The 27,500-nt window shown below is 54.0% G+C and overlaps 2 protein-coding genes across 6 annotated transcripts in view; both read left to right on the forward strand.

The window, feature by feature from the left end:
- LOC127006366 (FH2 domain-containing protein 1-like) overlaps positions 1 to 18,293 on the forward strand; it is a 40,048-nt gene extending 21,755 nt beyond the window's left edge. The window contains exons 6-28 of one of the 3 annotated variants that reach the window (XM_050876277.1): positions 12 to 171; positions 896 to 929; positions 1,234 to 1,378; positions 1,798 to 2,439; positions 2,648 to 2,857; positions 3,252 to 3,313; positions 3,848 to 4,036; positions 4,357 to 4,528; positions 5,614 to 5,721; positions 6,117 to 6,187; positions 6,404 to 6,530; positions 6,950 to 7,095; positions 8,136 to 8,248; positions 8,516 to 8,637; positions 9,480 to 9,639; positions 10,180 to 10,314; positions 11,721 to 11,904; positions 12,856 to 12,980; positions 13,392 to 13,562; positions 14,302 to 14,528; positions 14,842 to 14,971; positions 15,145 to 15,338; positions 15,430 to 18,293. In XM_050876277.1, the coding sequence (XP_050732234.1) occupies positions 12 to 171; positions 896 to 929; positions 1,234 to 1,378; positions 1,798 to 2,439; positions 2,648 to 2,857; positions 3,252 to 3,313; positions 3,848 to 4,036; positions 4,357 to 4,528; positions 5,614 to 5,721; positions 6,117 to 6,187; positions 6,404 to 6,530; positions 6,950 to 7,095; positions 8,136 to 8,248; positions 8,516 to 8,637; positions 9,480 to 9,639; positions 10,180 to 10,314; positions 11,721 to 11,904; positions 12,856 to 12,980; positions 13,392 to 13,562; positions 14,302 to 14,528; positions 14,842 to 14,971; positions 15,145 to 15,338; positions 15,430 to 17,436 (5,634 nt within the window). In that variant the 3' untranslated portion in view covers positions 17,437 to 18,293. Of the gene's footprint in view, positions 1 to 11; positions 172 to 895; positions 930 to 1,233; positions 1,379 to 1,797; positions 2,440 to 2,647; positions 2,858 to 3,251; positions 3,314 to 3,847; positions 4,037 to 4,356; positions 4,529 to 5,613; positions 5,722 to 6,116; positions 6,188 to 6,403; positions 6,531 to 6,949; positions 7,096 to 8,135; positions 8,249 to 8,512; positions 8,638 to 9,479; positions 9,640 to 10,179; positions 10,315 to 11,720; positions 11,905 to 12,855; positions 12,981 to 13,391; positions 13,563 to 14,301; positions 14,529 to 14,841; positions 14,972 to 15,144; positions 15,339 to 15,429 lie in introns of all 3 variants that reach the window. The other 2 variants (XM_050876275.1, XM_050876276.1) reach the window with 2 other exon arrangements.
- A 2,289-nt stretch (positions 18,294 to 20,582) lies between these two features.
- LOC127006367 (trichohyalin-like) overlaps positions 20,583 to 27,500 on the forward strand; it is a 12,831-nt gene continuing 5,913 nt past the window's right edge. The window contains exons 1-8 of one of the 3 annotated variants that reach the window (XM_050876279.1): positions 20,583 to 20,744; positions 21,921 to 22,029; positions 22,406 to 22,531; positions 23,316 to 23,884; positions 24,286 to 24,463; positions 24,869 to 25,052; positions 25,381 to 25,525; positions 26,131 to 26,243. In XM_050876279.1, coding sequence (XP_050732236.1) covers positions 21,924 to 22,029; positions 22,406 to 22,531; positions 23,316 to 23,884; positions 24,286 to 24,463; positions 24,869 to 25,052; positions 25,381 to 25,525; positions 26,131 to 26,243 — 1,421 coding nt within the window. In that variant the 5' untranslated portion in view covers positions 20,583 to 20,744; positions 21,921 to 21,923. Of the gene's footprint in view, positions 20,745 to 20,873; positions 21,026 to 21,920; positions 22,030 to 22,405; positions 22,532 to 23,315; positions 23,885 to 24,285; positions 24,464 to 24,868; positions 25,053 to 25,380; positions 25,526 to 26,130; positions 26,244 to 27,500 lie in introns of those variants that run through there. The other 2 variants (XM_050876278.1, XM_050876280.1) reach the window with 2 other exon arrangements.

The raw sequence follows: 27,500 nt of genomic DNA on the forward strand, positions 1-27,500 counted from the left end.
TCCCCCCCCAGACGCTGAAGGGGGAGCGATACCGGTTCAAGGTGGTGGTTAGCGAGTTGAAGGGCGCCGCCTCGGGGGACTACCAGACCGCCCTTATCGCCTTCGTCAACTGTCTCATCATCTCCACCCCGGGCCTGCATGACCGCATGAGACTCAGAAATGAGTTCATAGGTACGTGAAGGGAGGGGAAGGGGGGGGAGGGAGGAGGGGAGAGAGGGAATTGGGGTAATTTGTGGGGGTAGGAGGGCGTTGAAGGGAGGGGAAGGGGGGGAGGGACGAGGGGAGAGAGGGAATTGGGGTGATTGGTGGGGATAGGAGGGCGTTGAAGGGAGGGGAAGGGGAGGAGGGGATTGGGGTGATTGGGAAGGGGGTAGATTAGAAGTGGTGTGGGCGTGGGAGGGCCGTTGAGGAGGTTGGGGAGGAGGTGAGGGAGGGATTGGGGTGATTGGTGGGGGGGTGTAGGTGGTGATATGGGCGTGGGAGGAGGTTGAGGGATTGGGGAGCTTGCATGAGGAGTGAGTTTATCAGTGGGTGGGGAGGATAGTGGGGAGATGGGGAGGATAGGGGCGTGGGGAGGATAGTGGGGAGATGGGGAGGAAGGCATGAAGTAAGTGTGTTTGTTTGTGTGTACGTGAATGGGGAATGGGGAGAGGATGGGGGGGGAGAGGAGGGAGGAGGGAAAGATAGTGGGGAGATGGGGAGGGAAGGGGAGGAAAGGGGGGAGGGTGATGGAGGGGGTGATGGAATAGCGTGTGTGTGTGTGTGTGTGTGTGTGTGTGTGTGTGTGTGTGTGTGTGTGTGTGTGTGTTTTAATCGCAATATATATTAATTCAGTGTTATATCTCTCTCTCTCTCTCTCTCTCTCTCTCTCTCTCTCTCTCTCTCTCTCCAACAGGTCTCAAGATACTGGACGTCATTAACAAACTCAGGTAAAGAAAATTATATAAGTATCTCCCATTTTCTGTTATTCTTGAGTTTACGTTAAAAATGAAAAAAAGAAAACGGGTTATGGAAGGGAAAGGCGTAACTTGTATAATCTTTTAATCTCAGTATATTTTTCATCCTTCAATCCTCTTCTTCTCCTCCTCCTCCTCCTCCTATCCTCTTTTTCTCCTCGTCCTCCTCCTCCTATCCTCTTTTTCTCCTCCTTCTCCTCCTCCTCCTATCCTCTTTTTCTCCTCCTCCTCCTCCTCCTCCTATCCTCTTTTTCTCCTCCTCCTCCTCCTCCTCCAGGCAAAGCGTCGCGGGGGAGAGTGACTTGGCGGTTCAGCTTGACGTGTTTGAGGAGCAGCGCGAGACGGACGAGGCGCAGCTGACGGGGCCTCACGACGTGGACCTCTCCTCGCCCCTCGATGTCTTCTACGCCATTCTGCGACAGGTGAGATGGAGTCGATGTTGTTGTGGTAGTAGTAGGGGTAGGGGTGGTAGTAGTAGTAGTAGTGGTAGTAGTAAAGATACGTGCTGCTAACTCCTGCATTACGAAGTTGGACAGGACAAGAAGTGAATGAATGAAGGTAGTGGTTAAGTTTTGCGTTATAACAAAGGATGGGACAACGATGAAGGATTAAAGACAGTGCTAACTCCTGCATTAGGAAGTTGGACAGGACGAGACGTGAATGAATGAAGGTAGTGGTTAAGTTTTGCGTTATAACAAAGGATGGGACAACGATGAAGGATTAAAGACAGTGCTAACTCTTGCATTAGGAAGTTGGACAGGTCAGTGATGAGCTGTACGGTCGGGCATTAGGATCAGTAGTGCCGCCATCCTCTGCCGTCCTGACCCCGCTCCTCCCCCAGGTGGCGGACACGCCGCAGGAGGCGCCCTTCCTGGCCGTGCTGCAGCACCTGCTGAGCATTGACCCGCGCGAGGCCATGAGCGACGTGGTGTGGGACACGGCGGAGCGGCTGCTGCACCGCGCCACGCTGCTGGAGGACGCGCGCGAGTCCGCCAGGCTGCTGCGCGCGCCCTCCCACCGCTCGCTGACCAAGCTGAAGGGCGAGGCGGCGCGCTGCCTCTGCTCCTGCCACCGCGACGACCCCAAGTCCCGCAAGGCGTCCCTGGCCACGCTCGGCCCGTCGCCTTGCTCGCCCCCGCCGCCCCCGGACGGCCCCGCGCCGCCCCCGCCGCCCCCCATGCCCCCTGGAGGACCGCCGCCGCCGCCACCGCCGCCCTTGCCGCCTGGGTGTGGGCCGCCGCCGCCCCCGCCGCCGCCCGGAGGACCCCCACCCCCGCCGCCGCCGCCAGGAGGGCCGCCGCCCCCGCCACCCCCAGGGGGAGGGCCACCGCCGCCGCCCGGCCCCCCGCCGCCCCCGGGTGGAGGGGGACGCGCGGCGCCGCCGCCGCCGCCTAAGCAGAAGATCCGCCTGCCGCAGATGGAGACGCCCAAGCCGCGCGCCAAGATGAAGACCTTCAACTGGAACAAGATTCCCGACGCCAAGGTGCGGGCGTGTGTGTGTGTGTGTGTGTGTGTGTGTGTGTGTGTGTGTGTGTGTGTTACCGTACTTTAATGCTCAGTACACCTTTGCGGGATTGATACAGACTCTTCCCCCTCTCCTCCTCTTTTAACTCCCTCTTCGCCAACTCTATAATTCTTACCCTTTCCCTCACTCTCACTCACCCCCTTCCCTCCCTCCCTCCCTCCCTCAGGTTCTCTCCGACCAGGACAACGTGTGGACGACCCTCGCGCGCCAGCACCAGCACAGCCCTAAGGCGGCGCTGGACTGGGCCGAGCTGGAGGGGCTCTTCTGCCAAGCCTCCTCACCCGCGCCGCCCAACCCCCGCGGACCCAGGGATTCCACCCACGGCCCCCGCCCCGACGACCCCGCGGAGAAGAGGCGGAGGGAGAATGCGGAGGTAGCAGTTGTAGTAGCAGTTGTAGTGGTAGAGGTTGTAGTGAAGGGATGAAAGAATGGAGATACTGGCTGACTCTTGCATAAGGGATTTGGACAGCATAAGGATGAAAGAATTAAGACGCTGGCTGACTCTTGCATAAGGGATTTGGACAGTATAGGGATGAAAGAATGAAGATGCTGGTTGACTCTTGCATAAGGGATTTGGACAGTATAGGGATGAAAGACAGAGAGGATAGATGCCGTAGGAGGGTAGTTTAAAATGCCAAGTGTGTGGGTATTATTATTATTATTATTATTATTATTATTATTATTATTATTATTATTATTATTATTATTATTATTATTATTATTATTATTATTATTATTATTGTTGTTGTTTATGTTGTTGTTGTTTTCAGATCAATATTCTCGACGGAAAGCGATCCCTCAACATCAACATCTTCCTCAAGCAATTCAGAGTGTGAGTAGGCCTATACGAACGCACACACACACACACACACACACACACACACACACACACAAGAAAAAATAAATAAATAAAAAAAAATCCCCTTCTCCTCTTCCATCTCTCTTTCTCTCTCCTTCCTCCTTCTTCCTCTTCCTCTCTTCCCGTATCTTCCTCTCTTTCCCTCTCTTTCTATCTCCAACTTTATCTCCCTCTATCTCTCTCCATCTCCCTCCATTTCCCTCCATCTCTCCAAGTATCTTTCCCTCCCTCCCTCCCTCTCTCTCTCCTCCTTTATCTCCTCTCCACTATCTCCCTTCCTCCCCACATCCTCTCCCTTCATCTCCCATCTCCCATCTTCCCCCACTATCTCCCCTCATCCTCTCCCATCTCCCATCTTCCCCCACTATCTCCCCTCATCCTCTCCCATCTCCTATCTCCCCCCCACTATCTCCCCTCATCCTCTCCCTTCATCTCTCATCTCCTATGTCCCCCCCACTATCTCCCCTTCTCCCCTCATCATCTCCCTTCATCTCCCATCCCTTCCAGGCCTAACGAGGAGATCAAGGAGATGATTAAGAACGGGGAACACGCGGACATCGGCGCGGAGAAGCTGCGTGGCCTGCTAAAGATCTTGCCGGAGAGCGACGAGATTGAGATGCTGCGTAGCTTCGAGGGTGACGTGACCAAGCTGGGCAACGCTGAAAAGTTCCTGCTTATGCTCATGGACGTTCCGCAGTGAGTCTTGCTGTTGTTGTTGTTGTAGTTATGTGTTGTTGTTCCCTGATCCTCTTTCCAACCCCTCGATCCTGTTTAAGTACACTCTGATCCCTTATATTGCTCCTCGATCCTCTTCAAGTTCCTGCTGATGCTCTGGTTGTTGTGGTTGTTGTTGTTGTTGTAGTTACGTGTTGTTGTTCCCTGATCCTCTTTCCAACCCCCCGATCCTGTTTAAGTACACTCTGATCCCTTATAATGCTCCTCGATCCTTTTCAAGTTATTGTTATCACTCCCCGATCCTCTCTAACGCTCCCTGATCCTCCTCGCCGCCCCTTCAGGTACAAGCTGCGCATCGAGGCCATGTTGCTGAAGGAGGAGTTCGAGGCTACCATGGACCAGATCGAGCCCAGCGTCAACGCCGTCATCTACGCCGCGCGGGACCTGCTGACCAACCCGCACCTCCACGAACTGCTCTACATGGTGTTGGTGGCAGGGAACTTCCTCAACAGCGTGAGTGTTTGGAGGAGCAGGAGGAGGAGGAGGAGGAGGAAGAGGAAGAGGAAAAGGAGGAGGAGAATGGAAGAGGTGTTTTAGGAGAAGGAGGAGGAGGAGGAAGAGAAGGAGGGATGGGAGAAGAATGGTCGAAGGAAGAAATGGAGGAGAAGATAAAAGTTAGACAAAGAGGAGGAGGAGGTTACAGAAGGAAGAAGATTAAGGGGAGAGGAGCAGGAGGAGGAGGGCCCTAAATATACCAGTGCGTGGCAGTATTTAGGATCTTGAAGCATAGCGAGTGGCCGTGGATTGGAGCGTGAGGTGGACGGGATCAGACCAAATCTTTCCCGTGCTTGATCCACCAGTTCCAGTACTACCAAAAATTAGGACTGGTATTACTAGACACATTGCCAGATCACATTAGCTATTTCTAAAGGTCAAAGAGGGGGTCAATCGGGTCTTAATGAGTGTTTCTTCAGGTTCACGGTACAGAAGAAGACTCACACTACCACCAGGGTCATAAAACTACCCTTGGAAATGCCCACAACTCCTACGAAAGCCTTGTCAAATACGTGTTCTTGGGCTGCGATTTGTCTTGGGTCAGTCGGGTTTTAATGAGTGTTTCTTCAGGTTCACGGTACAGAAGAAGACTCACACTACCACCAGAGTCATAAAACTACCCCTGGAAATGCCCACAACTCCTACGAAAGCCTTGTCAAATACATGTTCTTGGGCTGCGGTTTGTCTGTTGACCCTTGCTGGGGGTATCCTTATATTGTAAAAAAAAAAAAAATAGCAGTTTCAAGTCCAGGGATGGTCATACAACACTGGGGGCTGTACCTCCGTGCCCAGACGCGACCACGCCGATGCCGCTAAACTGTTCAGATCTTCTATATTTCCTCCTGCCTACCACTTAACCAAACACCTTCGGGAGGGGATTATCACGACTCCTCTCCATCCTAGTCTGACACTCCTTGGGTGCAGTAACTACCCTCTGCAGGAGTAAGGTCAGGGCTCCTTCCCGTCGTTTTTCCCCAAACTTCTTCCTTACTGTAGAATAAGCTAGCGTGGAATATGACCGTCTCTCTCACCCTCTCCCCCAGGGCGGGTACGCGGGCAACGCCGCGGGCATGAAGCTGTCCTCACTGCAGAAGCTGACCGACATACGCTCCAACAAGCCGGGCATCACGCTGCTTCATTACGTGGTGCAGGTAAGCGGGGGGGACAGGTGTGGGGGGATGGGGGGATTAGAGATGTGTGTGGGGGGGTTAAAGATATATGTGGGGAGGGGAGAGGATGAGGGATGTGATGGAGGAGAATTGGGAGGGGTGTGTGGGGGGATTAAAGAGAGGGGGGAGGATGGGGTAGGCTGTGTGAGGGGAGGAGGGGGAGGGGTGTGTATGGGGGGGGATGAGAAGGGGTATGTGTGGGGTGGTACTGGGGTATGTATGGGGAGGGGGAGAAGGTGTGTGTGTGTGTGTGTGTGTGTGTGTGTGTGTGTGTGTGTGTGTGTGTGTAATCATGTTGAATTAATGAAACTATACTGATATCATTCTCCTCCTCCTCCTCCTCCTCCTCCTCCTACTCCTCCTCCTCCTCCTCACAGCAAGCAGAGAGGAAGGATACCGACCTGCTGAAATTCCCTGATGAACTATCCTGCTTAGAAGAGGCAACCAAGTAAGTACTACTACTACTACTACTACTACTACTACTACTACTACTACTACTACTACTACTACCACTACTACTACTACTACTACTACCACTAATACTACATACATTTTTTTTTAACCATGGAATTACAACCTAATCTTCCCTTTTCTCTCCCTCCTCCTCCTCCTCCTCCTCCTCCTCCTCCTCCTCCTCCTCCTCCTCCTCCTCCTCCTCTCCCAGAACCTCCATGGATCAGCTGATGAACGAAATGAAACAGCTGGACACACGCATCGCTAAGATCTCCCAACAGCTCCAGGCGCCCTCCACCTCGCCCGACATAGTGAAGCAGATGGGAAACTTTTTGCAGGTACGAATGAAAAGATAAGGGGGGTGGGGGAGGAGGGGGGCGGAGGGGAGGGGTGAGAAGGATGCTGGGAGGGAGAGAGGAAGATGAGGGAAGGATAGAAGGGGGGAAAGGATGGATGCTGGGTAAGGAAGGAAGGATGGAAGGAAGGAAGGAGGGAGAGGAAAGAGGGTAAGGAAGGATGCTGGGTAAGGAAGGAAAGGAAGGAAGGAAGAAAGGAAGGAGGGAAGGAAGGAAGGAGAAGGATACTGAAGAGAGAGATATTTGAAGGATTGGAGAAGAAGAAGAAGAAGAAGAAGAAGAGAAAGAGAGAGAGAGAGAGAGATAGACACAAAAAAAATTCTCCTCTCTCTCTCCTCTCTCTCTCCACCACCACTAACACTAACACTCCCCCATCACCCTCCTCTCTCCCCCCCCTTCAGGTTGCCTCTAAGGACCTCTCGCTGCTGAAGGAGGGCGTGGAGGAGGTGGAGAGGGTACGCAAGGAGGTGGCGGAGTATTTCTGCGAGGACTCCATGGCGTTCAAATTAGAGGAGTGTTTCCGGGTCCTCTATACTTTCTGCAGCAGGTAAGACATGTTTAAGACGTGTTCGGGGAGGGGAGGGGGAGGGGGGGTGGGGTGTGTGGGGGGAGGGAGGGAGGAGGAGGAGAGAGAGGAAGAAGAGGAGAGGAAGAAGTAGAAGAAGGAGGAAGGAAAGACATGTTTAAGACGTGTTTGGGGAGGGGAGAGGGGGGGAGGAGGGGGAGGAGGAGGAAGAGGAAGAAAGGGAGGAGTTAGAGGAAGGAAGGAAGGGAGGATGGAAAGACATGTTTAAGACGTGTTTGGGGAGGGGGAGAGGGGGGGGGGGATAAGGAAGGGGGGGAGGAGGAGGAGGGAGAGAGGGAGGAATGGAGGAAGAAGAGGAAGAAGGAAGGAAGGAAGGGAGGTTAGTGGTAGTAGTAGTAGTAGTAGTAATAGTAGTAGTAGTAGTAGTAATAGTAGTAGTAGTAGTAGTAATAGTAGTAGTAGTAGTAGTAGTAGTAGTAGGCAAAGAACACGGACTAATGTATTTTTTTCTCTCCCTCTCTCCCCTTTCCTTCCTCTCCCTCACCTCCCCTACCCTTCCCTTCTCCCCCATTCTCCCTCTCTCTCTCCCTCTTCCTTCTCCCTCTCCCTCTCCATCCCATACCTTCTCTCCCTTCCTCTTCCTTCTCCTCCTTCCCTCCCTCTCCCTGCCCTCTATATCTCTCCCTGCAATCCCTTTCCTCTCCTCCCTTCCCTTCCCCCTCTCTCTTCCCTCCCTCTCCTCTATAACTCTCTCCCTCCCCAATCCCTTCCCTCCCCTCCCGCCCCCCTATATCTCTCTCCCTCCCCAATCCCTTTCCTCCCCTCCTCCATCTTTCCTCTTTCCTCCTCTCTCCCACCTTCCTTTCCTTTCCCTCCCTCCCATCTCTTCGTCTTTCCTTCCCTTCTCATCCCCCTCCCTTCCCTTCCCTCTCTCCCTCTCCCTTCCCTTCTCATCCCCCTCCCTTCCCTTCCCTCTCTCCCTCTCCCTTCCCTTCTCATCCCCCTCCCTTCCCTTCCCTCTCTCCCTCTTCCTTCCCTTCTCATCCCCCTCCCTCCCCCAGGTTCCGTTTGGCCATCACGGAGAATGAGCGTCGCAAGAAGCAAGAGGAACAGGCGGAGATTCGTAGGAGGACCAGGGAGGAGAACGCGGTGAAGAGACGGTCATCCTCACAAGGTAGGCCTACTCTCTCTCTCTCTCTCTCTCTCTCTCTCTCTCTCTCTCTCTCTCTCTCTCTCTCTCTCTCTCACACACACACACACACACACACACACACACACACACACACACACACACACACACACACACACACACACACACACACATATCCCTTCCCCTTTCTTTCCCCCCCATTTCCTCCCCTCCCCTGCCTTCCCCCGCCTTCCCCCTCACACCCCCGCACCCGTGACCCTTCCCCTAACCCTTCGTCTCCTTCCCCAGCAGGTCAGCCGCGCCCGGGATCGTTCAGCGGGTCAGAAACGGAGGTCAGTGTGGTTGAGAACTTACTGTCCGATATCCGCTCCGGGTTCACGCAGAGGAAGGCGGCGGAGATTGCTTTAAATAAGGTAAGGAGGGGAGGGAGAGAGAGAGGGGGAGAGAGATGGGAGGGAGGGAAGGAAGGAGGGGTAGGGAGGGAGGGTAAGGGAAGGGAGGGAGGGAGGGAGGGTAAGGGAAGGGAAGGGAGGGTAAGGGGAGGGAGGGAGGGAAGGGAGAGAAGGGAGAGGGAGGGAAAGGAGAGGAAGGTGAGAGGGAGAAGCAGAGAGAGAGAGAGAGAGAGAGAGAGAGAGAGAGGTGGGGGGTTGATGGGGTTGATAAAGTGAGTTTTTTTTGGGGGGCGGTGAGGTGAGAAGGGGGGCGGGGAGGGGAGGGGTTGGAGGGTTAGGAGTTGTTGTTGTTGTTGTTGTATTAATTGTTTGTGTGTTTGTTTGTTTAATCTAATGCTATGTTTTTTTCTTGTTTTTTTTTCTTGTTTTTTTCTCTCCTCCTCCTCCTCCTCTTTCTTCTCCTCTTCTTTTCTTTCTTCTTCTTCTTCTTCTTCTTCTTCCTTTTCCTTCATCTTCTATCTTTTGTTTTTGTTTTTTTCCAATTCTCTGTCTCGTATTTTTCTTCCTCCTCCTCCTCCTCCTCCTCCTCCTCCTCTTCCTCTTCTTCTCTTTCTTTCCCTTCAAATATCTTTCCTCTTCCTCCTCCTCCTCTTCCTTTTCCTTCCCTTTCCTTCTATTTTCTCCCCTCCATTTCTCTTTCCAACTGTTTATCTCCTCCTCCTCCTCCTCCTCTTCTTCCTCTCTTTCTTTCCCTTCCTCTTCTCTCACCACTCTTTCCTCTTCGTCCTCCTCCTCTCCCCCTTCCCTTTCTTACTGTCCTCCTCCTCCTCCTTCTCCTCCTCCTCCTCCTCCTCCTCCTCCAGAACAAGCGCGGGAAGAAGCTGGAGGTGTGGCAAAACGGCGTGCCCACCTCGGAGGACGAGCTCTCCCTCTGCAACTCCCCCAGGCTGACCAGACGCAGAATGGGCTCCTTCTCCGGCCCCATGGCGCCCCAGGGGGAGGGTCAAGGGGGTGATTCTCCGGGTAAGTATGTGTGGGGGGGGTAGGGGAGTGGGGGGCTTATAATACCAGGTTTAGCGTCTATATGGAAACCTTACGTAAAAGTTTAATCTATTGGAGGCTGTGAAAGTCTTGGGGAACGTCTTGCCACATTTCACTATCTCCGTAGACTTCCCTCCTTCCTCTATCTCTCCCTCTCTCTCTCTCTCTCCTTCTCTTCCCTCACCTTTTCCTCTCCTTCCAAACTCCTCTCCCTTCTCTCTTCCTCCTTTCTCACCCCCTCACCCCTTCTCTCACCCCCTCCCTACCCTTTATTTCCCTTCCTCATCCCCCCTTCACCCCTCACCCCTCACCCCTTCCCACACCTTCCTTTCCCCATCACCCCCTTCCCTAACCCTTCTTTCCCTTCCTCATCCCCCCTCACCCCTCACCCCTTCTCTCACCTTCCTTTCCCCGTCACCCCCCTCCCTACCCCTACTTTCCCTTCCTCATCCCCCCTTCACCCCCTCAACCCTCACCCCTTCACCCCTCTATAACCTCCCCCTCCGCCCCCCTCCCCTACAGACGTGACCCCCAACGGCAGCCTGCGTCGCCGCCGTTCTCGTGTGCCCAGTGAGGAAGACGACAACAAGCTGATGGACTTCTTGCACACCGGAGGCCACGACGGGTCCAGGGAACGCAAGTCGTGGTCCGGCGTGGGTGAGTCTGGACCCTTTCACGACTCTATAGGACCCTTTCACGACTCTATAGGACCCTTCCACGACTCTGTAAGACCCTTCACGACTCTATAGGACCCTTACATGACTCTATAGGACCCTTTCACGACTCTATAGGACCCTTCACGACTCTATAGGACCCTTTCACGACTCTATAGGACCCTTACACGACTCTATAGGACCCTGACACGACTTTATAGGACCCTTACATGACTCTATAGGACCCTTTCACGACTCTGTAGGACCTTTCACGACTCTATAGGACCCTTTCACGACTCTGTAGGACCCTTTCACGACTCTATAGGACCCTTTCACGACTCTATAGGACCCTTTCACGACTCTATAGGACCCTTTCACGACTCTGTAGGACCTTTCACGACTCTGTAGGACCCTTTCACGACTCTATAGGACCCTTCACGACTCTATAGGACCCTTCACGACTCTATAGGACCCTTTCACGACTCTATAGGACCCTTTCACGACTATATAGGACCCTTTCACGACTATATAGGACCCTTTCACGATTCTATAGGACCCTTCCACGACTATATAGGACCCTTTCACGACTCTATAGGACCCTTCACGACTCTATAGGACCCTTTCACGACTCTATAGGACCCTTCCACGATTCTATAGGACCCTTTCACGACTCTGTAGGACCCATCCACGATTCTATAGGACCCTTTCACGACTCTGTAGGACCCTTTCACGACTCTATAGGACCCTTCCACGATTCTATAGGACCCTTACATGACTCTATAGGACCCATCCACGATTCTATAGGACCCTTTCACGACTCTGTAGGACCCTTTCACGACTCTGTAGGACCCTTTCACGACTCTATAGGACCCTTCCACGACTCTATGGGACCCTTCCACGACTCTATAGGACCCTTCCACGACTATATAGGACCCTTCCACGACTATATAGGACCCTTCCACGACTCTATAGGACCCTTCACGACTCTATAGGACCCTTACACGATTCTATAGGACCCTTCACGATTCTATAGGACCCTTTCACGACTCTATAGGACCCTTCCACGACTCTATAGGACCCTTTCACGACTATAGGACCCTTCCACGACTCTATAGGACCCTGACACGACTCTATAGGACCCTTCCACGACTCTATAGGACCCTTTCACGCACATACACACACACACAAAGATACGCACACAAGCTCATACATACACGGGTAGATACACACACACACACACACACACACACACACACACACACACACACACACACACATTTTTTTTAGTTTCAATTATTTTTTAGTAATATATTGTTCTCTTCCTCCCTGCCTCCCTTCCTCCTCCTCCTCCTCCTCCTCCTCCTCTTCCTCCTCCTCTTCCTCCTCCTCCTCCTCCCCCTCTCCCCCCAGCTGAGGGCTACGGCTCCCTGGACCGCTCGTTCGTGCGTCGTATGCGTGGCGGGGGGCGGACCAGACCCAACCTGCTGCTGTCGGAGGTGTCGGACCGCGAGCGCCCCTCCTCCCCCTCCACCTCCTCGCCCCTCACCACGCCCCTCGACAAGCCAGGCGGCCCCCCCGACCAGAACAGACCCAGGTGGGGAGTAGGGGAATGGGGTGAAAGGGGAAGGGGTTGTATGCGTGTGGGGGGAGGTATGGGGGGAGAAGGGAGAAGAGAGAGAAGAAGGGAAGGGAAGGGAAGGGCTTAGAATCGATTAGAAAGAAGGGAAGGAAAGGAAAGAGAAGGGAAGGGAAAGGAAGGGAAGAAGGGAGGAAAGAGAGAGAGAAGAAGGGAAGGGAAGGGCTTAGAATCAAAGAGAAAGAAGGGAAGGAAAGGAAAGAGAAGGGAAGGAAGGGGAAAATTATAAAGGGAAGGGAAGGGAAAGGAAGGTGTGTGGGAGGGGAGAAGAAGGGAGGAGGGGAAGGAATGAGAGAGAGAGAGAGAGAGAGAGAGAGAGAGAGAGAGAGAGAGAGAGAGAGAGAGAGAGAGAGAGAGAGAGAGAGAGAGATTTAATAAGTATGTATGTATGTATGTATGTATGTATGAACGCAATTATGTATATATATTAACCATATTTTCTCTACCACCACCACTACCTCCTCCTCCTCCTCCTCCTCCTCCTCCTCCTCCTCCTTTCCCTTCAACTCCTCCCCTTCCCTTCCCTTCCCTTCCCCTTTCTTCCCTTTCCTTCCCTTCTCTTTTCTTCTCTCTCCATCCCTTCCATTCCCTTCTTTTCCCTTCCCTTCCCTTCCCCTTTCTTCCCTTCCCTTCCCTTATCTTGCCTTCTCTCTCCATCCCTTCCCTTCCCTTCTTTTCCCTTCCCTTCTCTTCTCCTTTCTTCCCTTCCCTTCCCTTCTCTTGCCTTCTCTCTCCATCCCTTCCCTTCCCTTCCTTTCCCTTCCCTTATCTTTCCTTCTCTCTCCTTCCCTTCCCTTCCCTTCCCTTCCCTTCCTTATATTATCCCCTACTGCGTCTTTCCTCTCCTTTCTCTATCCTCCTCCTCCTCCTCCTCCTCCTCCTCCCCTTCCCCCCACGCCCCCCCAACAGCAAGAACTGGCGGCAGAAAATTGAGTCGTGGTTTAAGGAGAACGAGAGGGAGGAACGGCAGTCGGAGGAGCTTAAGAGACGCCTTCACCAGCACCGCAAATCCCTCGACCTCGACACTGCCCTGGGTGAGTGGGGGGGAGGGGGGAGGGGAGGGGGGAGAGGGGAGAAAGAAAGGGGGGAGGAGAGTCTGGGAGAGGTTGTGGGCAGGAATGGAAGGGAGGTAAAAGGGGGATATTGGGGGAAGAAAAGGAGTGGGGGGGTAAGGAAGGGGGGAGAGAAGGAAGGGGGAGGAGGAGGAGGGAGGTAAGGAAAGGGGAGGAAAGTGTGTCATGGGAAGGAAGGGGGAGAGAGAGAGAGAGAGAGAGAGAGAGAGAGAGAGAGAGAGAGAGAGAGAGAGAGAGAGAGAGAGAGAGAGAGAGAGAGAGAGAGAGAGAGAGAGAGAGAGAGAGAGAGAGAGAGAGAGAGAGAGAAAACAGGAAGGAAAGAATGAATTATAGAGAAAAAAAAACAGAAAAAAAACTCCATCTCCACTACAGACGAAGGTGGAGGCGGCGGCGTGGTGGCTCCCCCCTCCCCCCTCTCCACCCTCCCGGAAGACCGCCCGACGGACACCACGGACAGGACAACAGGTTACCGACGCGTCTACGAGGATTGGCGACCGTCGGGAGGGAAGAACGACCAGACGAGGGCGATGGAGTCGATAGAAGGTTAGGGAAAGGAAAATAATAATAATAATAATAATAATGATGATGATGATGATGATGATAAACGTGTTCAGTCATGTTTTATTCGTGTTTGAGACTTGTTTTGAACCTGTTTTGTTTTTGTTGTTTTTTTATTATTCTTTTTTTCGTGTACTTTTTCTTTAACTTTAATTCTTTCCTCTTTTTCTCTCCTCCTCTTCCTCTTCTCTTTCTTCCCTCCTCCTCCTCTTCCTCTTCTTCCTCTTCCTTCTCATTATCCTCCTCTTCTTCTGTATCTTCATCATCTATCTCTCATTCCTTATTTCCTCCTCCTCCTCCTCCTTTTCCTCTTTTTCCTCCTCCTCCTCCTCCTCCTCCTCCTCCTCCTCCTCCTCTTCCTCTTCCTCCATCTCCAACATAACCCCCACACCTCAACCCCACACCCCAACACCCCCACACCCCCTTCTTCACCCCCTGCCTATCTCACCCCCTTCACCCCGTCCCCCATCTCACCCCTTTCACTCCCCACACACCCCAACATCCCCCCCTTCTTCACCCTCCCTCCCGCATCTCACCCCCAACTCCACACCCCTCACCCCCACACCCCAACTCCCCCCCCCTTCTTCACCCTTCCTCCCACATCTCACCCCCAACTCCACACTCCAACACACTCCTTACCCCCCACACCCCATCTCACACCTATCACCCCCCTCCCCCCACACCCCAACTCACCTCTCCTCCTCCTCTCCCCTTCCCCCCCCAGAGGCCCAATCCCCACTGCCCACGAAGGAGAAGGACAAATCCCCGTGGAGGAAGAGCAACCTGAATGTGGCAAACTCCAGCGAGGCCGCCACCCCCTCCACCACCTCCACCACCACCTCCACCGCCTCCCCCTCCACCACCTCCACCCTGACCTCGGCGTCCAGGAGGCTCAAGCGGCTGAGGTCAAGGTCAAACATCGAGCCGGGTCAAGTGGTGCAGGCGAACCAGGTCAGTTTTGGGGGTGGGGGGGAAGGGGGGATAGGGGGGTGGGGGGTCAAGATGGGTTGGGGAGGTGGAGGAGGAATGATGGAAAGGAAGGAAGGAAGGAAGGAAGGAAAAAAAAGAGAGAGGGAGGAAGAAACGGGAGATAGATAGATAGATAGATAGATAGATAGGGGGTTGGGGAGGGGGGAGGGGGAGGGAGGCTTACGTGTGTGTGTGTGTGTGTGTGTGTGTGTGTGTGTGTTTATCTATTTTCTTCTCTAATATTGTCATAATTACTCTTCCTTCTTCTTTTCTTCTTCTTCTTCTTCTTCTGCAGGCCTTCAAGGAGGAGGACGAGGAGGGTGTGGAGGACGGGGAGAGCAGCCGCAGATCCTCCCTCATCAAGACCCTGGGCCGCACTGACGCTGGAGACACCCTCAAGCTTTATATACGGCGGCCGTCCCAAGGTAAGGAGAGAGAGAGAGAGAGAGAGAGAGAGAGAGAGAGAGAGAGAGAGAGAGAGAGAGAGAGAGAGAGAGAGAGAGAGAGAGAGAGAGAGAGAGAGAGAGAGAGAGAGAGAGAGAGAGAGAGAGAGAGAGAGAGAGAGATTTTAAACCATTCTTCTTTCCCTACACAACAGAAGACGACGAGGAATTGGAGGAGGAGGAGGGCGGAGGGAAGGAGGGGCACGGGGGGAGGAAGAAGACTGCCCCCTCCGGCTCCCCCGCCGCCCCCGGCAAGGGGTCGTCGCCCCCGAGCCGCTCCGAACAGCTCATCCAGAAATACAAGAACTCCGTGGACGTGTCGGCCGACGTGCTGCGATCCATTGACGAGGTGGGTGCGCACACACACACACACACACACACACACACACACTTCCTCCGCCGTAACATGCCTGTGTTGTAACCTCCCTCTCCCCCCTCAGGCTGAGCCTCGCGCCCCCCGCAACACCGCCGCGGGTCGCCGTGGGGAGCGCCGCACTCCTGCGCCGCCCGCCGCCTCCGGGGCCTCGGTGCGGTCGGCGCTGCAGCAGCGACTGCGGGACAACCTGCAGCCGCGCCTGGCGGGGGCCATGCGCTCCCTGGGGCCCGACCACGAGGAAGAGGAAGCCCCCCGCCCCCCCTCCGTGCCCCGACACCTGCGGCGGTCCTCGCGCGAGGAACCCGACGGCGGCGGCGGCGGCGGTGGAGAGGGCGAGAAGCTGGACAAGATCGACATCGACGCCGAAAACATCGAGACGCCGCCGGCCACGCGGCGCGCGCTGGGCGGCCGCAGCTTCCGCGGCCTGAGCAGCGAGGGGCGGCGTGCCCTGGCGGGCGAGGTGCGGCGGGGCTCCGCGCCGCGTGCCGCTGTGGACAGCAGCGAGGGCGAGGGCGGCGCCAGCGAGGCGGAGAGCCGCGGGGCGCAGCGCTTCCGGCGGCTGGCGGACCTGGCGCGCGACGGCGACAGCGAGACGGAGAACATGCTGGCCCGGCAGGGGCGCGACCCCCCCACCGCCGTGGCCTCGCCTCCCGCCTCGCCGCCTGCCGACGACGACGAGGGCCTCGGCGACGGCCGCTTCGACAGGTTTTCGTCGGTGCGCAAGACGCTGCGTCACCGGCGGGACGGGCGGCCCGGCCAGGACGGCGCCGCGGAGGACAGCGCGACGCGGCTGCAGCGCTGGCAGCAGCAGCAGCAGCAGCAGCAGCAGGAGGAGGAGGGCGGCAAGTCCCCGGACTCGTGGCGCGACAAGCTGGCGCGGCGGTTCCGTCCCGGCGAGAAGTACGAGGTGGCGGCGGCGGCGGCGGCAACGACGCCTCGCGCCCCCGCCTCGGAGCGGCTGCCGCGCCGCAACAAGGAGGCCGCAGCCATCAACACACGCGGCTCCTTCCGCGGCCTGAGCTCCTCGGCGAGCGGCGGCGGCGGGGAGGAGGGAGAGAGGCGGCGCTCGGCGTTCGGCGAGGGCGCGGCGCGGGGCGTGGGCAAGCTGTTCTCCCGCCTGGAGGGAGGACAGGCGCGCCGCGCCACGCAGGACCCCGCCCCCAAGGCAGCCGCCGCCGCAGCCCCCCGCGGGTCCCTGGCGTCGGCGCGCTCTGGCTCCCGCTCCTCCCTGCGCTCCTCCCGCTCCTCCCTCACCTCCGCCGCCTCCGTCAGCACCGTGCGCCCCGCGCGCCCACCATCACGCTCTGCCTCCGCCAGCAGCGTCTCGGGGGCCGGCGGCTCGGCCGCCCCGCGGGGGTCGGCGGGCGGCGCGGCGCGGGGCCTGGGACTGCGGGGCCTGGGGCGGGCGGGGCGAGGCGGCGGCGAGGACTTCGAGGTAACGCAGAGCTCCCCCGCCACGCCAAAGGGGGAGGCCGCCCCAGCGGCCTTCCCAGAGCACGGCCGCTCCTCGGGGTCCCTTCCAAGCTCCGGGGGGGCGGCCACCCCCGCCCGCCCCCTGTCCCGGGCTGACTCCGCGCGCTCCACGGGGTCCCTCAGCAAGCAGTCCAGCGAAGGGTCGCTGCGACCCGCCGTACGCTCCGCCAGCAGCGCCGCCGCGTCCCGCGCCAAGCGGCCCCTCGCCCCGGCGCAGGTGCGCCCCCTCGCCGCCGCGGACAACCGCGCACGGCCAGCGGGCGGCGGCGGCGGACGTGCGGGCGGCGCCAAGGTGCGGCGCGGCGACTCCGGCAGCAGCAAAGAAAACCTGAGCCGCTCCTCCTCCGGGAACAGCCGCGCGCCGCCCCCCGGCCCCGCCCCCGCCCCTCCCAGGCCCGGCTCAGCGCAGCGCAGGGCCGCCACGGCGGGCAAGAGCGGCGGCAGCAGCGGGGGGACGGCCAGGAAGGGGGGCGCCCTACCCGCCTTCATGCGGCCCACCACGTCCTCCTCCTCCAAGGGGGGCGTCGACGGGGGGCAGGCGCTCCCCCGGGGCAGGACCCGCGGCACCCCTGCCACCTCCCGCACCTCCCTCAAGTAGGCCCCGCCCCGCCCCGCCCCGCCTTATCCGGGTTACCTGAGTGATAACCACTGGACCAAGGCGCCCTGCCCCGCCCCGCCCCGCCGCGGCGCCGCGCACCGACGATAACGACGACTGTGTAGTGCTGCTGCCCCGTCATTACGGTCATTGTTACAAGAGTATCATTATTGTTTTCATAACTATGTTCATTATTACTACTTCAATTATTATGATCATTGTTCGTCCGGTCGTCGTCGTCGTCCCGCGGCAGCAGCGTGACCAAGGTGCTCCGTGAGGGGGAGGGGAGGGAGGAGGACTGGAGGGAAAAAATATATTATGTAAACAAACATGTATAAAATAGAGTAACTAAGCGGCAGGCAGCCCCCGCCCCCCGCCCCCCCCAGTCTGTTACCCCTGTCCGTGCCCCCTTGTCCCCTCTACCCCCCTCCCCTTCACCCCCCGCCCCCTCACCCCCCGCCCCCCATGTCAAAAATAGGCTTAAGTTTAGGCCTTCCAGGCGTCAAGAAGCGAGTCAAACGATAATTATTATTATTATTATTATTATTATTATTATTATTATTATTATTATTACGATGATTAATATTACAGCTATTCTTACTATACCTATAAATATATCTTACCAACATACATACATACATACATACATACATACATGCATACTTTATATATATGTATAACCCCTTTGTAATATATTAGAGTATATTATCAATATTGTCATTATTTAATTAACTATTTTTACGGGCGTGTCTTTAATAATTTTTAGTTAGTCGTGTAATATAAAAAAAATGTCTCTGATTCGTCTATTGTAAATTTATAGAAAAAAAAAGAACTTGTATTAAAACCTCCATGTATACTACCCACTCGGTGTTTGTTTGTTTGTTTGTGTGTTTGTGAATTCCATTTTTTTCGTTTTTTTCTTGTTTTTTTGTTTTTTGTTCTTGTTTTTCTTCTTCTTCGTCATCGTCTTCGTCTTCAAGTTTTCTTCTTCTTCCGTGTTGTGATCGCCCTGTGTCCCGGGGGAAGGCTTCAGGCTCTCGATCGGGGCACAGGGACACGGTGACGGAGATGACCACTGAGGACATGCGCGTCTATAACGTATGCACCCAACCGTACTTCTACCTTCTCACTCTTTCATCCCTGTCCCGTCCAGCATCCCAGCATCTCCACTCTTTCATCCCTGTGCAGTCCAGCATCCCAGCATCTCCACTCTTTCATCCCTGTGCAGTCCAGCATCCCAGCATCTCCACTCTTTCATCCCTGTCCCGTCCAGCATCCCAGCATCTCCACTCTTTCATCCCTGTGCCGTCCAGCATCCCAGCATCTCCACTCTTTCATCCCTGTCCCGTCCAGCATCCCAGCATCTCCACTCTTTCATCCCTGTACCGTCCAGCATCCCAGCATCTCCACTCTTTCATCCCTGTGCCGTCCAGCATCCCAGCATCTTCACTCTTTCATCCCTGTCCCGTCCAGCATCCCAGCATCTTCACTCTTTCATCCCTGTCCCGTCCAGCATCCCAGCATCTCCACTCTTTCATCCCTGTACCGTCCAGCATCCCAGCATCTTCACTCTTTCATCCCTGTCCCGTCCAGCATCCCAGCATCTTCACTCTTTCATCCCTGTCCCGTCCAGCATCCCAGCATCTTCACTCTTTCATCCCTGTCCCGTCCAGCATCCCAGCATCTTCACTCTTTCATCCCTGTGCCGTCCAGCATCCCAGCATCTTCACTCTTTCATCCCTGTCCCGTCCAGCATCCCAGCATCTTCACTCTTTCATCCCTGTCCCGTCCAGCATCCCAGCATCTTCACTCTTTCATCCCTGTGCAGTCCAGCATCCCAGCATCTTCACTCTTTCATCCCTGTGCCGTCCAGCATCCCAGCATCTCCACTCTTTCATCCCTGTCCCGTCCAGCATCCCAGCATCTCCACTCTTTCATCCCTGTCCCGTCCAGCATCCCAGCATCTTCACTCTTTCATCCCTGTGCAGTCCAGCATCCCAGCATCTCCACTCTTTCATCCCTGTGCCGTCCAGCATCCCAGCATCTCCACTCTTTCATCCCTGTCCCGTCCAGCATCCCAGCATCTCCACTCTTTCATCCCTGTGCTGTCCATCATCCCAGCATCTCCACTCTTTCATCCCTGTGCTGTCCATCATCCCAGCATCTCCACTCTTTCATCCCTGTGCTGTCCAGCATCCCAGCATCTCCACTCTTTCATCCCTGTCCCGTCCAGCATCCCAGCATCTTCACTCTTTCATCCCTGTGCCGTCCAGCATCCCAGCATCTCCACTCTTTCATCCCTGTGCAGTCCAGCTTCCCAGCATCTCCACTCTTTCATCCCTGTGCAGTCCAGCATCCCAGCATCTCCACTCTTTCATCCCTGTCCCGTCCAGCATCCCAGCATCTCCACTCTTTCATCCCTGTCCCGTCCAGCATCCCAGCATCTCCACTCTTTCATCCCTGTGCAGTCCAGCATCCCAGCATCTCCACTCTTTCATCCCTGTGCAGTCCAGCATCCCAGCATCTCCACTCTTTCATCCCTGTGCAGTCCAGCATCCCAGCATCTCCACTCTTTCATCCATGTGCCGTCCAGCATCCCAGCATCTCCACTCTTTCATCCCTGTGCAGTCCAGCATCCCAGCATCTCCACTCTTTCATCCCTGTGCAGTCCAGCATCCCAGCATCTCCACTCTTTCATCCCTGTGCCGTCCCATCCCAGCATCTCCACTCTTTCATCCCTGTCCCGTCCAGCATCCCAGCATCTTCACTCTTTCATCCCTGTGCAGTCCAGCATCCCAGCATCTCCACTCTTTCATCCCTGTGCAGTCCAGCATCCCAGCATCTCCACTCTTTCATCCCTGTGCTGTCCCTTCCCAGCATCTCCACTCTTTCATCCCCGTGCTTTCTTTTGTAGTTTCATTGTTTATCTTCCGTTTATTTTGACCACGAGCTGCATTTGTCACCGTAAAACAGAGAAAAATAGAATAAAAAACTCGATTCAAAGTTCAAACTCAGAAAAGAACCGCCGCCGCGCGCCCGCCCGAGGGAGGTCCCGGAGTGCAACGTTGCCAGATTGTCGTACTCTGCCTCTTATTTACAGATTTCCGACTCCAGAACTGCTTTCATCACCCAAACAACTGCATGCATATATGATTATCGTTTAAACAGTTAATTCCTCGGCAACAGTTATGGGCCAGAAGCCGGAGAATTAAATAAACGGCTCTTGAGTACGATAATCTGGCAACGGTGTCCCGGAGTTCAAACATGTCCGGGTCAACCCTCCACACACCTTCTTATTAACGCCATTTTAGGTGAGTATGAGGGCATGGCGGGTATGAGGGATGAGGGAGAACATTCCGGCATTAATAATCTTCCTTGGGGCGTAAAATGAGGGCGTAACAAGGCGCGGGGAGGCCAGAAATGAGGGGGAGACAAAACGTAACGGGTCACAAGAGGAGGAAGAAGAAGGCCACGTGGGTTTGTTTACATCCGCGGAGGAGAGGTTTGGGAGTCCTATGAGGGATCCTTTTTGCTACTTGTGTGCCTCCTAAGGACTCCACGGCGACGACTAACCCTCAGAGGAATCCTTAAGGTATCCTCTAAGTTTCTGTATCCTGGGGAGTGTGTAGGATCTTTCGTTTAGGCGTGAGAGAAGGATAAATATGGGTCACTTAAGGATTTCGTCAATTTCACCCTCCAGAGTCCTTCATATTTTTGCCCCTTCTGAGTCTCCTAAGGGCTCCACGGCGACAACCAACCCTCAGAGGAATCCTTAAGGTATCCTCTAAGTTTCTGTGTCCTGGGGAAGCTGTAGGATGTTTTGTTTAGGCGTGAGAGAAGGATAAATATGGGTCACTTGAGGATTTCGTTAATTTCACGCTTCAAAGTCCTTCATATTTTTGCTCCTTGTGTGCCTCCTAAGGACTCCACGGCGACGGTTGACCTTCAGAGGAATCCTTAAGGTATCCTCTAAGTTTCTGTATCCTGGGGAGTGTGTAGGATTTTTCGTTTAGACGTGAGAGAAGGATAAATATGGGTAACTCAAAGATTTTGTCAATTTCACCCTTCAAAGTCCTTCATATCTTTGCTCCTTCTGAGGCTCCTAAGGACTCCACGGCAACGGTTGACCTTCAGAGAAATCCTTAAGGTGTCTTCTAAGTCCTTGTGTCCTGGGGAGTGTGTAGGATCTTTAGTTTAGGCGTGAGAGAAGGATTTAAATATGGGTGTGTATCCTACCCCCAGAGTCCTTTATATTTTTGCTCCTTCAGAGGTTCCTAAGGACTCCACAGCAATGGTTGACCTTCAGAGGAATCCTTAAGGTATCCACTAAGTCCTTGTGTCCATCCTTCAGGGGTTCCTTCATCCCTAGGGCAGTCAGAACAGGGGTCAGGTTTTGGTATAGAATCACACCCACTTGGCTCTGAGGGTTGACGCTGGGTTTTGAAGGACTGATAATAACATGATACATTTTTCTTCCTCTCTTTCAGTGCATGAGTCTTCCTGATCGCTCCGACGCACCTGCCAACGCCACCACCACCATGCCCAAGAAGAAGAGCGCTGTGGTTGACGCTGCGCCGCCCGCCACTAGCCATGAGGGTGAGGGAACGGCACACACACACACACACACACACACTAACACGCACATACTAACACGCACACTAACACTTGGATTTATTATTATTATTATTATTATTATTATTTTTTTTTTATTACTGACCTCTCGACCAGACACCCTTCCTTCCTTCCTTCCTTCCTTCCTTCCCATTCTTCTTCAATTCTCTTTTCTCTCTCTTTCTCCCATGCATATCCTTCCCTCCTTCCTTCTTCCCTTCTCTCTCTTCTTCCTCCTTCTCTCCCTCTCCCTTCCTCACCAAACACACACTACTACTACTACTACTACTACTACTACTACAACAACCACTACTACTACTACTACTACTACCAGTCTAATTTCTTCCTCTTCCATCCTCAGAGCTTGGAGGAGAGAGCCACAAGAAGAAGAAGAAGAAGAGGAAGAGGACGGACAGTCAGGAGACGGAGATGGAGGAGGCTGCCCATAACCTAACCTATACCTCCATTACCTCCTCCTCCTCGGGCTGTAAGTATGTGCGTGTGCGTGTGTGTGTGTGTGTGTGTGTGTTTACCTAGTTGTAGTATTACCGGGCCTGGGCTTATGCTCATGTGGTCCCGTCTCCGTATCTACATTTATCCAACTTATCCTTAAGGCTTTGGACACTCCTCGCCGATACTACATCCTCACTTAGTCTGTTCTAAACCTCTATGTTTCTTTATGTCTCTCAAGCATTTTCCCTTCCTTAATTTTTTACTATGTCATCTTGTGTTGCTGGTGGTTAGTGTGTGTGTGTGTGTGTGTGTGCATAGGGTGATATCACGCACTTCCACCAGTAGAGTCTATGGCGCAGTGGTCAGTCCTACCTACGAATCCACGGGTCTGGGTTCGAATCCCAGTCCGGGGCAGTCCAGACCAAGCAGACCCAGCTAGTATGTGACCTCCCCTGTGGCTGGGTGATGAACATGCACCCTGGGACACATGGGGAGGGCATGGGTAATGGATTCAGGTCCCCATGTACAATTTTATTATTATTATTATTATTTATTTATTTATTTATTTATTTATTTATTTTTTTTTTTTTTTACATCGAAGGAGACAGTTCAAGGGCAACAAATAGAGTGCCGAGAGAGAGAGAGAGAGAGAGAGAGAGAGAGAGAGAGAGAGAGAGAGAGAGAGAGAGAGAGAGAGAGAGAGAGAAAACGCTACTCACTGCTCAAGATACAGGGACATTGTGACCGATATGTGCGCTGAGGCCATGCGTAGCTATGACTTATACCCCCAGTGTTACCAATACCCTTTCTCTCCGCAGTGGCGACACCGGGCAAGAAGAAGAAGAAGAAGAAGAAGAAGAGGAAGAGCCTTGACGAGAGTGAGGTTCTTCAAACAACCATCAACGGGGTCAAGGAAGAAGAGGAGGAGGAGGAGGAGGAGGAAGGGAAGACCAAGAAGAAGAAGAAGAGGAGGAAATCGGAGACAGCCACGGAGGAAGAGGAGAAGAAGGAGGAGGAGGAGGAGGAGGAGATGGTGGTCATGGAAGAGCCAGTCCCCAAGAAGAAGAGGAAGAAGAAGGGGAAGAAGGAAGAAGAGGAGGAGGAGGAGATGAGTCCGAAGAAGAAGGAGGAAGAGAAAGTGACCCCAAGGAAGGAAGAGGAGGAGGAGGAAACCCCAAGGAAGAGGAAGAAGGAGGAGGAGGAGGAGATGAGTCAGAAGAAGGAGGAAAAGAGAATGACCCCAAGGAAGGAGGAGGAGGAGGAGGAGAGCCCAAGGAAGAAGAAGAAAAAGAAGAAAAAGAGGCAGGAGGAAGAGGAGGAGGAGGAGAAGAAGAAGGAGGAGGAGGAGGAGGCAGCTGCAAAATCAGAGGAGAAGAAGAAAGTTAAGGTAAGATTGAGATATTTTACAGTAAATTCTCGATATGACGGATTTGCTTATAACGCATTTCGGATTTAACGGATAAGGTCAGAGGGTCCGAAATCCACGTGGACTGGGCGAGAAAACGTTCTGAACACCTGATATGATAATTTGTGGATCCTCTTCCTTTCCATCCACATCCAAGTTTGCGATAGTTAGGTCGACGGCCCCATAATAGTAATGGTTCAAAGTTCGCAAATTCAACGTTTGTGGTCTACTGTATTTTTATTATTATTATTATTATTACTATTATTTGTAGATCTCATAATACAATTCCTCCTCCTTTCCTCCTCTCCTCTTTCCTCCTCTTCCTCTTCTTTCTTTACCTCCTCCTCCTCCTCCTCCTCCTCCTCTCTCAAATACACATTCAGTTTCTCCTTAATCTTCTCTTGTATTCCCCCGCCCCCCCACAGCTGCAGTCCACCCCCCCTGTCTCCACCTCCACCACCACCCCCACCTCCACCAAAGGAAAGAAGAAGGCGAAGTTGAAGGAAGAGGAGGTGGAGGAGAAGAAAGTGGAAGAGGAAGAGGAAGTTCATGATAATGATGGTAAGAGTCCCTAAGAGTGGTCACCCATCTCACCCGATACCTTTCACCCGTGTCACCCATTCACCCATTACTAGTCACCCATCAACCGACCCATTTCATCTGTTACCAGGCAATGTTACTACCACCCAATGCCCTTCATCCACCTCCTGTCACCCAGTGCTTAAGTCATCCATCTGTCACCCGAAATCTCATTTATGTCACCCGTCACTGCCCAAACTTATCACCCAAAACCTTATCTAAGTCACCCACCCGTCACCCAGCACCGTCACCCAGCACCCGTTACTACCCAAACCCATCACCCGAAACCTCATCTGTCACCCACCTGTCACCCGAAACCTCATCTATGTCACCCATCCATCACCCGAAACCTCATCCATGTCACTCACTCGTTCACCCGTCCCCCAGGCTGGACCCAAGAGGAGACCTATGACCTCCTGGACCGGGTGAAGGAACAATTTCGCAAAGACAAACGGGCGTGCCGGGCATCCGTTGGGGGGGTGGACTGGGGGGCCGCCGCTCCCCCGGGCCATACACCCGACGATGCCCGGGAACACTTCATGGCCCATTATAAGAAGATTAACCAATATAAGTAAGTGCGGGGGAAAGGGGAGGGGGTAGGAATGGGAGGGGAAGGGTGGGAGAGAGAGAGAGAGAGAGAGAGAGAGAGAGAGAGAGAGAGATTGGGGTGTGTGTAAGGGGTTGGGGGAGGAAGGAGGGGGTGTATGGGGGGGTGGGGGAAGGAAGGGGGGGAGAGTGTGTGTGTGTGTGTGTGTGTGTGTATGTTTCTTAGTGTGTGTGTGTGTGTGTATGTTTCTTAGTGTGTGTGTGTGTGTGTGTGTGTGTGTGTGTTAGAAACTGCTCTATCCTCCTCTTCCTCCTCCTCCTCCTCCTCCACCACATCCACCACTCTTCCACAGGACCCTGACAACCGTGGTGGATGAGGTCCGCAGCCTGGTGGAATCCGGGTTGATCATCCACCCCAAGCCCCTCCTCCTGCCCTACCAGAGGTTCCTCAAAAAGCACTTCACCCAGGAACAGCTCAATGAAGCCAAGGAGAGAGGGGTGAGTGGGGGGGGAGGGGGGGGGTAGTGTGTGGGGGAGGGAGGGGGGGGATGGTGTGTGTGTGTGTTTTTCCTCCACTTCTGTTTCTCATTCTCACACTCTTTTCTTTCTCTCTCTCTCTCTCTCTCTCTCTCTCTCTCTCTCTCTCTCTCTCTCTCTCTCCTGTCCTTCATTCCTTTTCTTTCTTTTTTTCTTTTTTTCCTTCCTTCTCGTCCTTTCCCTCACTTTCCTTCTTCTTTTCCCCTCCTTTCCTCTTTCCTCCTCTTCCTTTCCCTTCCTTTCCTCTCCCCTTCTCCTCCTCTTCCTCTTCCTCCTTCCTCTCCTCTTCTCCTTTCCCTTACTTTCCTTTTCTTTATCTCCTCCTCCTCCTCCTCCTCCTCCCTTCCCTTCCATTCCCTTCTCTAAAAACATCCCACATCTCCTCTTCCTTCCTTTCCCCTTCTCCTTTCCTCTATCTCCTCCTCCTCCTCCTCCTTCCTTCCTTCCATTCCCTTCTCTAAACATCCTCCTCCTCCTCCTTCTCTTCCTTCCTTCCCTTCTCTAAAAACATCCTACATCTCCACCTCCTCCACCTCCTACTCACCCGCCTTCATCCACCCCTTCAGGAGAACTTCCGGATGGGCCATGCAGCGTGGAAGAACCTGCCGGAGGAAGAGCGGGAGGTTTTCATCCGTGAGTACAAGCAGGACCGCGCCAAGGCAAGGCAGACCACAGCAAAGTAAGTGGAAGGGGAGGAGGAGGCGGAGGTGGAAGAGGAGGAGGAGGAGGAGGAGGGGAGAGACAGAGACAGACACAGATAGAATGAGAGAGAGAGAAGGAGGAGGAGGAGAGACAGAGAGAGACACAGAAACAGATAGAGAGAGAGAAGGAGGAGGGGGGGGAGAGACAGAGAGATAGATAGAATGAGAGAGAGAGAAGAAGAAGGAGGAGGAGGAGGGGGAGGGGAGATACAGACACAGATAGAATGAGAGAGAGAGAGAAGAAGGAGGAGGAGGAGGAGATTCTGGTAATAGAAAAAGAAGAAGAAAAAGGAGGAGGAGGAGGAGGAGATGATAGGAAGAAGGAAAAGGAGATGGTAAGAGAGGAAGAGGAAGGAGGAAGAAATATTGATGAACGGAGGAGGAGGAAGAGGAGGAGGAGGAGGATATGAAATGAGAAGAAAGAAGAGGAAGAAGAAGGCAGTGTGAAAGAGGAGGAGGAGGAAGAGTGGATGATAAAGGAGAGAGAGAGAGAGAGAGGGAAGGAAGGACGGACTGGGGGGGAGGGGGGTGTTTGTGTGTGTGTGTGTGTTTGTTTGTGTGTTTACCTATTTGTAGTTTACCAGGCCCAAGCTAATGTACAATAGGCCTATCTCCATATCTACATTCATCCACCCTTTCCTTCATATGGTGGACACTGCTCGCCTCCACCACCTCCTCCCGCAAGCTGTTCCACATGTTAACACTTCTATGTGGAAAACTCTTAAGTCACTCCAACAAGTTCCTTTATTAGCCCAGTAGCAGCGGGGATCATGTTTCTTAATGGTCCCTCTAAGCGAGAAAAATGAGAAAAAATCACCCCTCACACAAACCATTTCATAATACATATCAAAGCATTTGTGATCAGATTGTGTATCATCTGTTTTGGGGGGTTTATATCATGGCACAAATTTGGCCCGTTGCTGCTACACGGTAAAGCCACAAATTTGGCCCGTCGCTGCTACACGGTAAAGCCACAAATTTGGCCCGTCGCTGCTACACAGTAAAGCCACAAATTTGGCCCGTCGCTGCTACACAGTAAAGCCACAAATTTGGCCCGTCGCTGCTACACAGTAAAGCCACAAATTTGGCCCGTCGCTGCTACACGGTAAAGCCACAAATTTGGCCCGTCGCTGCTACACGGTAAAGACACAAATTTGGCCCGTCGCTGCTACACGGTTAAGTTTCGTTCCATGTCCTCTCAGCCCCTGCATTGTCGCCGTTAAGAAGAGCTCATC

Source organism: Eriocheir sinensis, chromosome 32 (assembly GCF_024679095.1).
Source record: "Eriocheir sinensis breed Jianghai 21 chromosome 32, ASM2467909v1, whole genome shotgun sequence".
NCBI classification, from domain to species: domain Eukaryota; kingdom Metazoa; phylum Arthropoda; class Malacostraca; order Decapoda; family Varunidae; genus Eriocheir; species Eriocheir sinensis.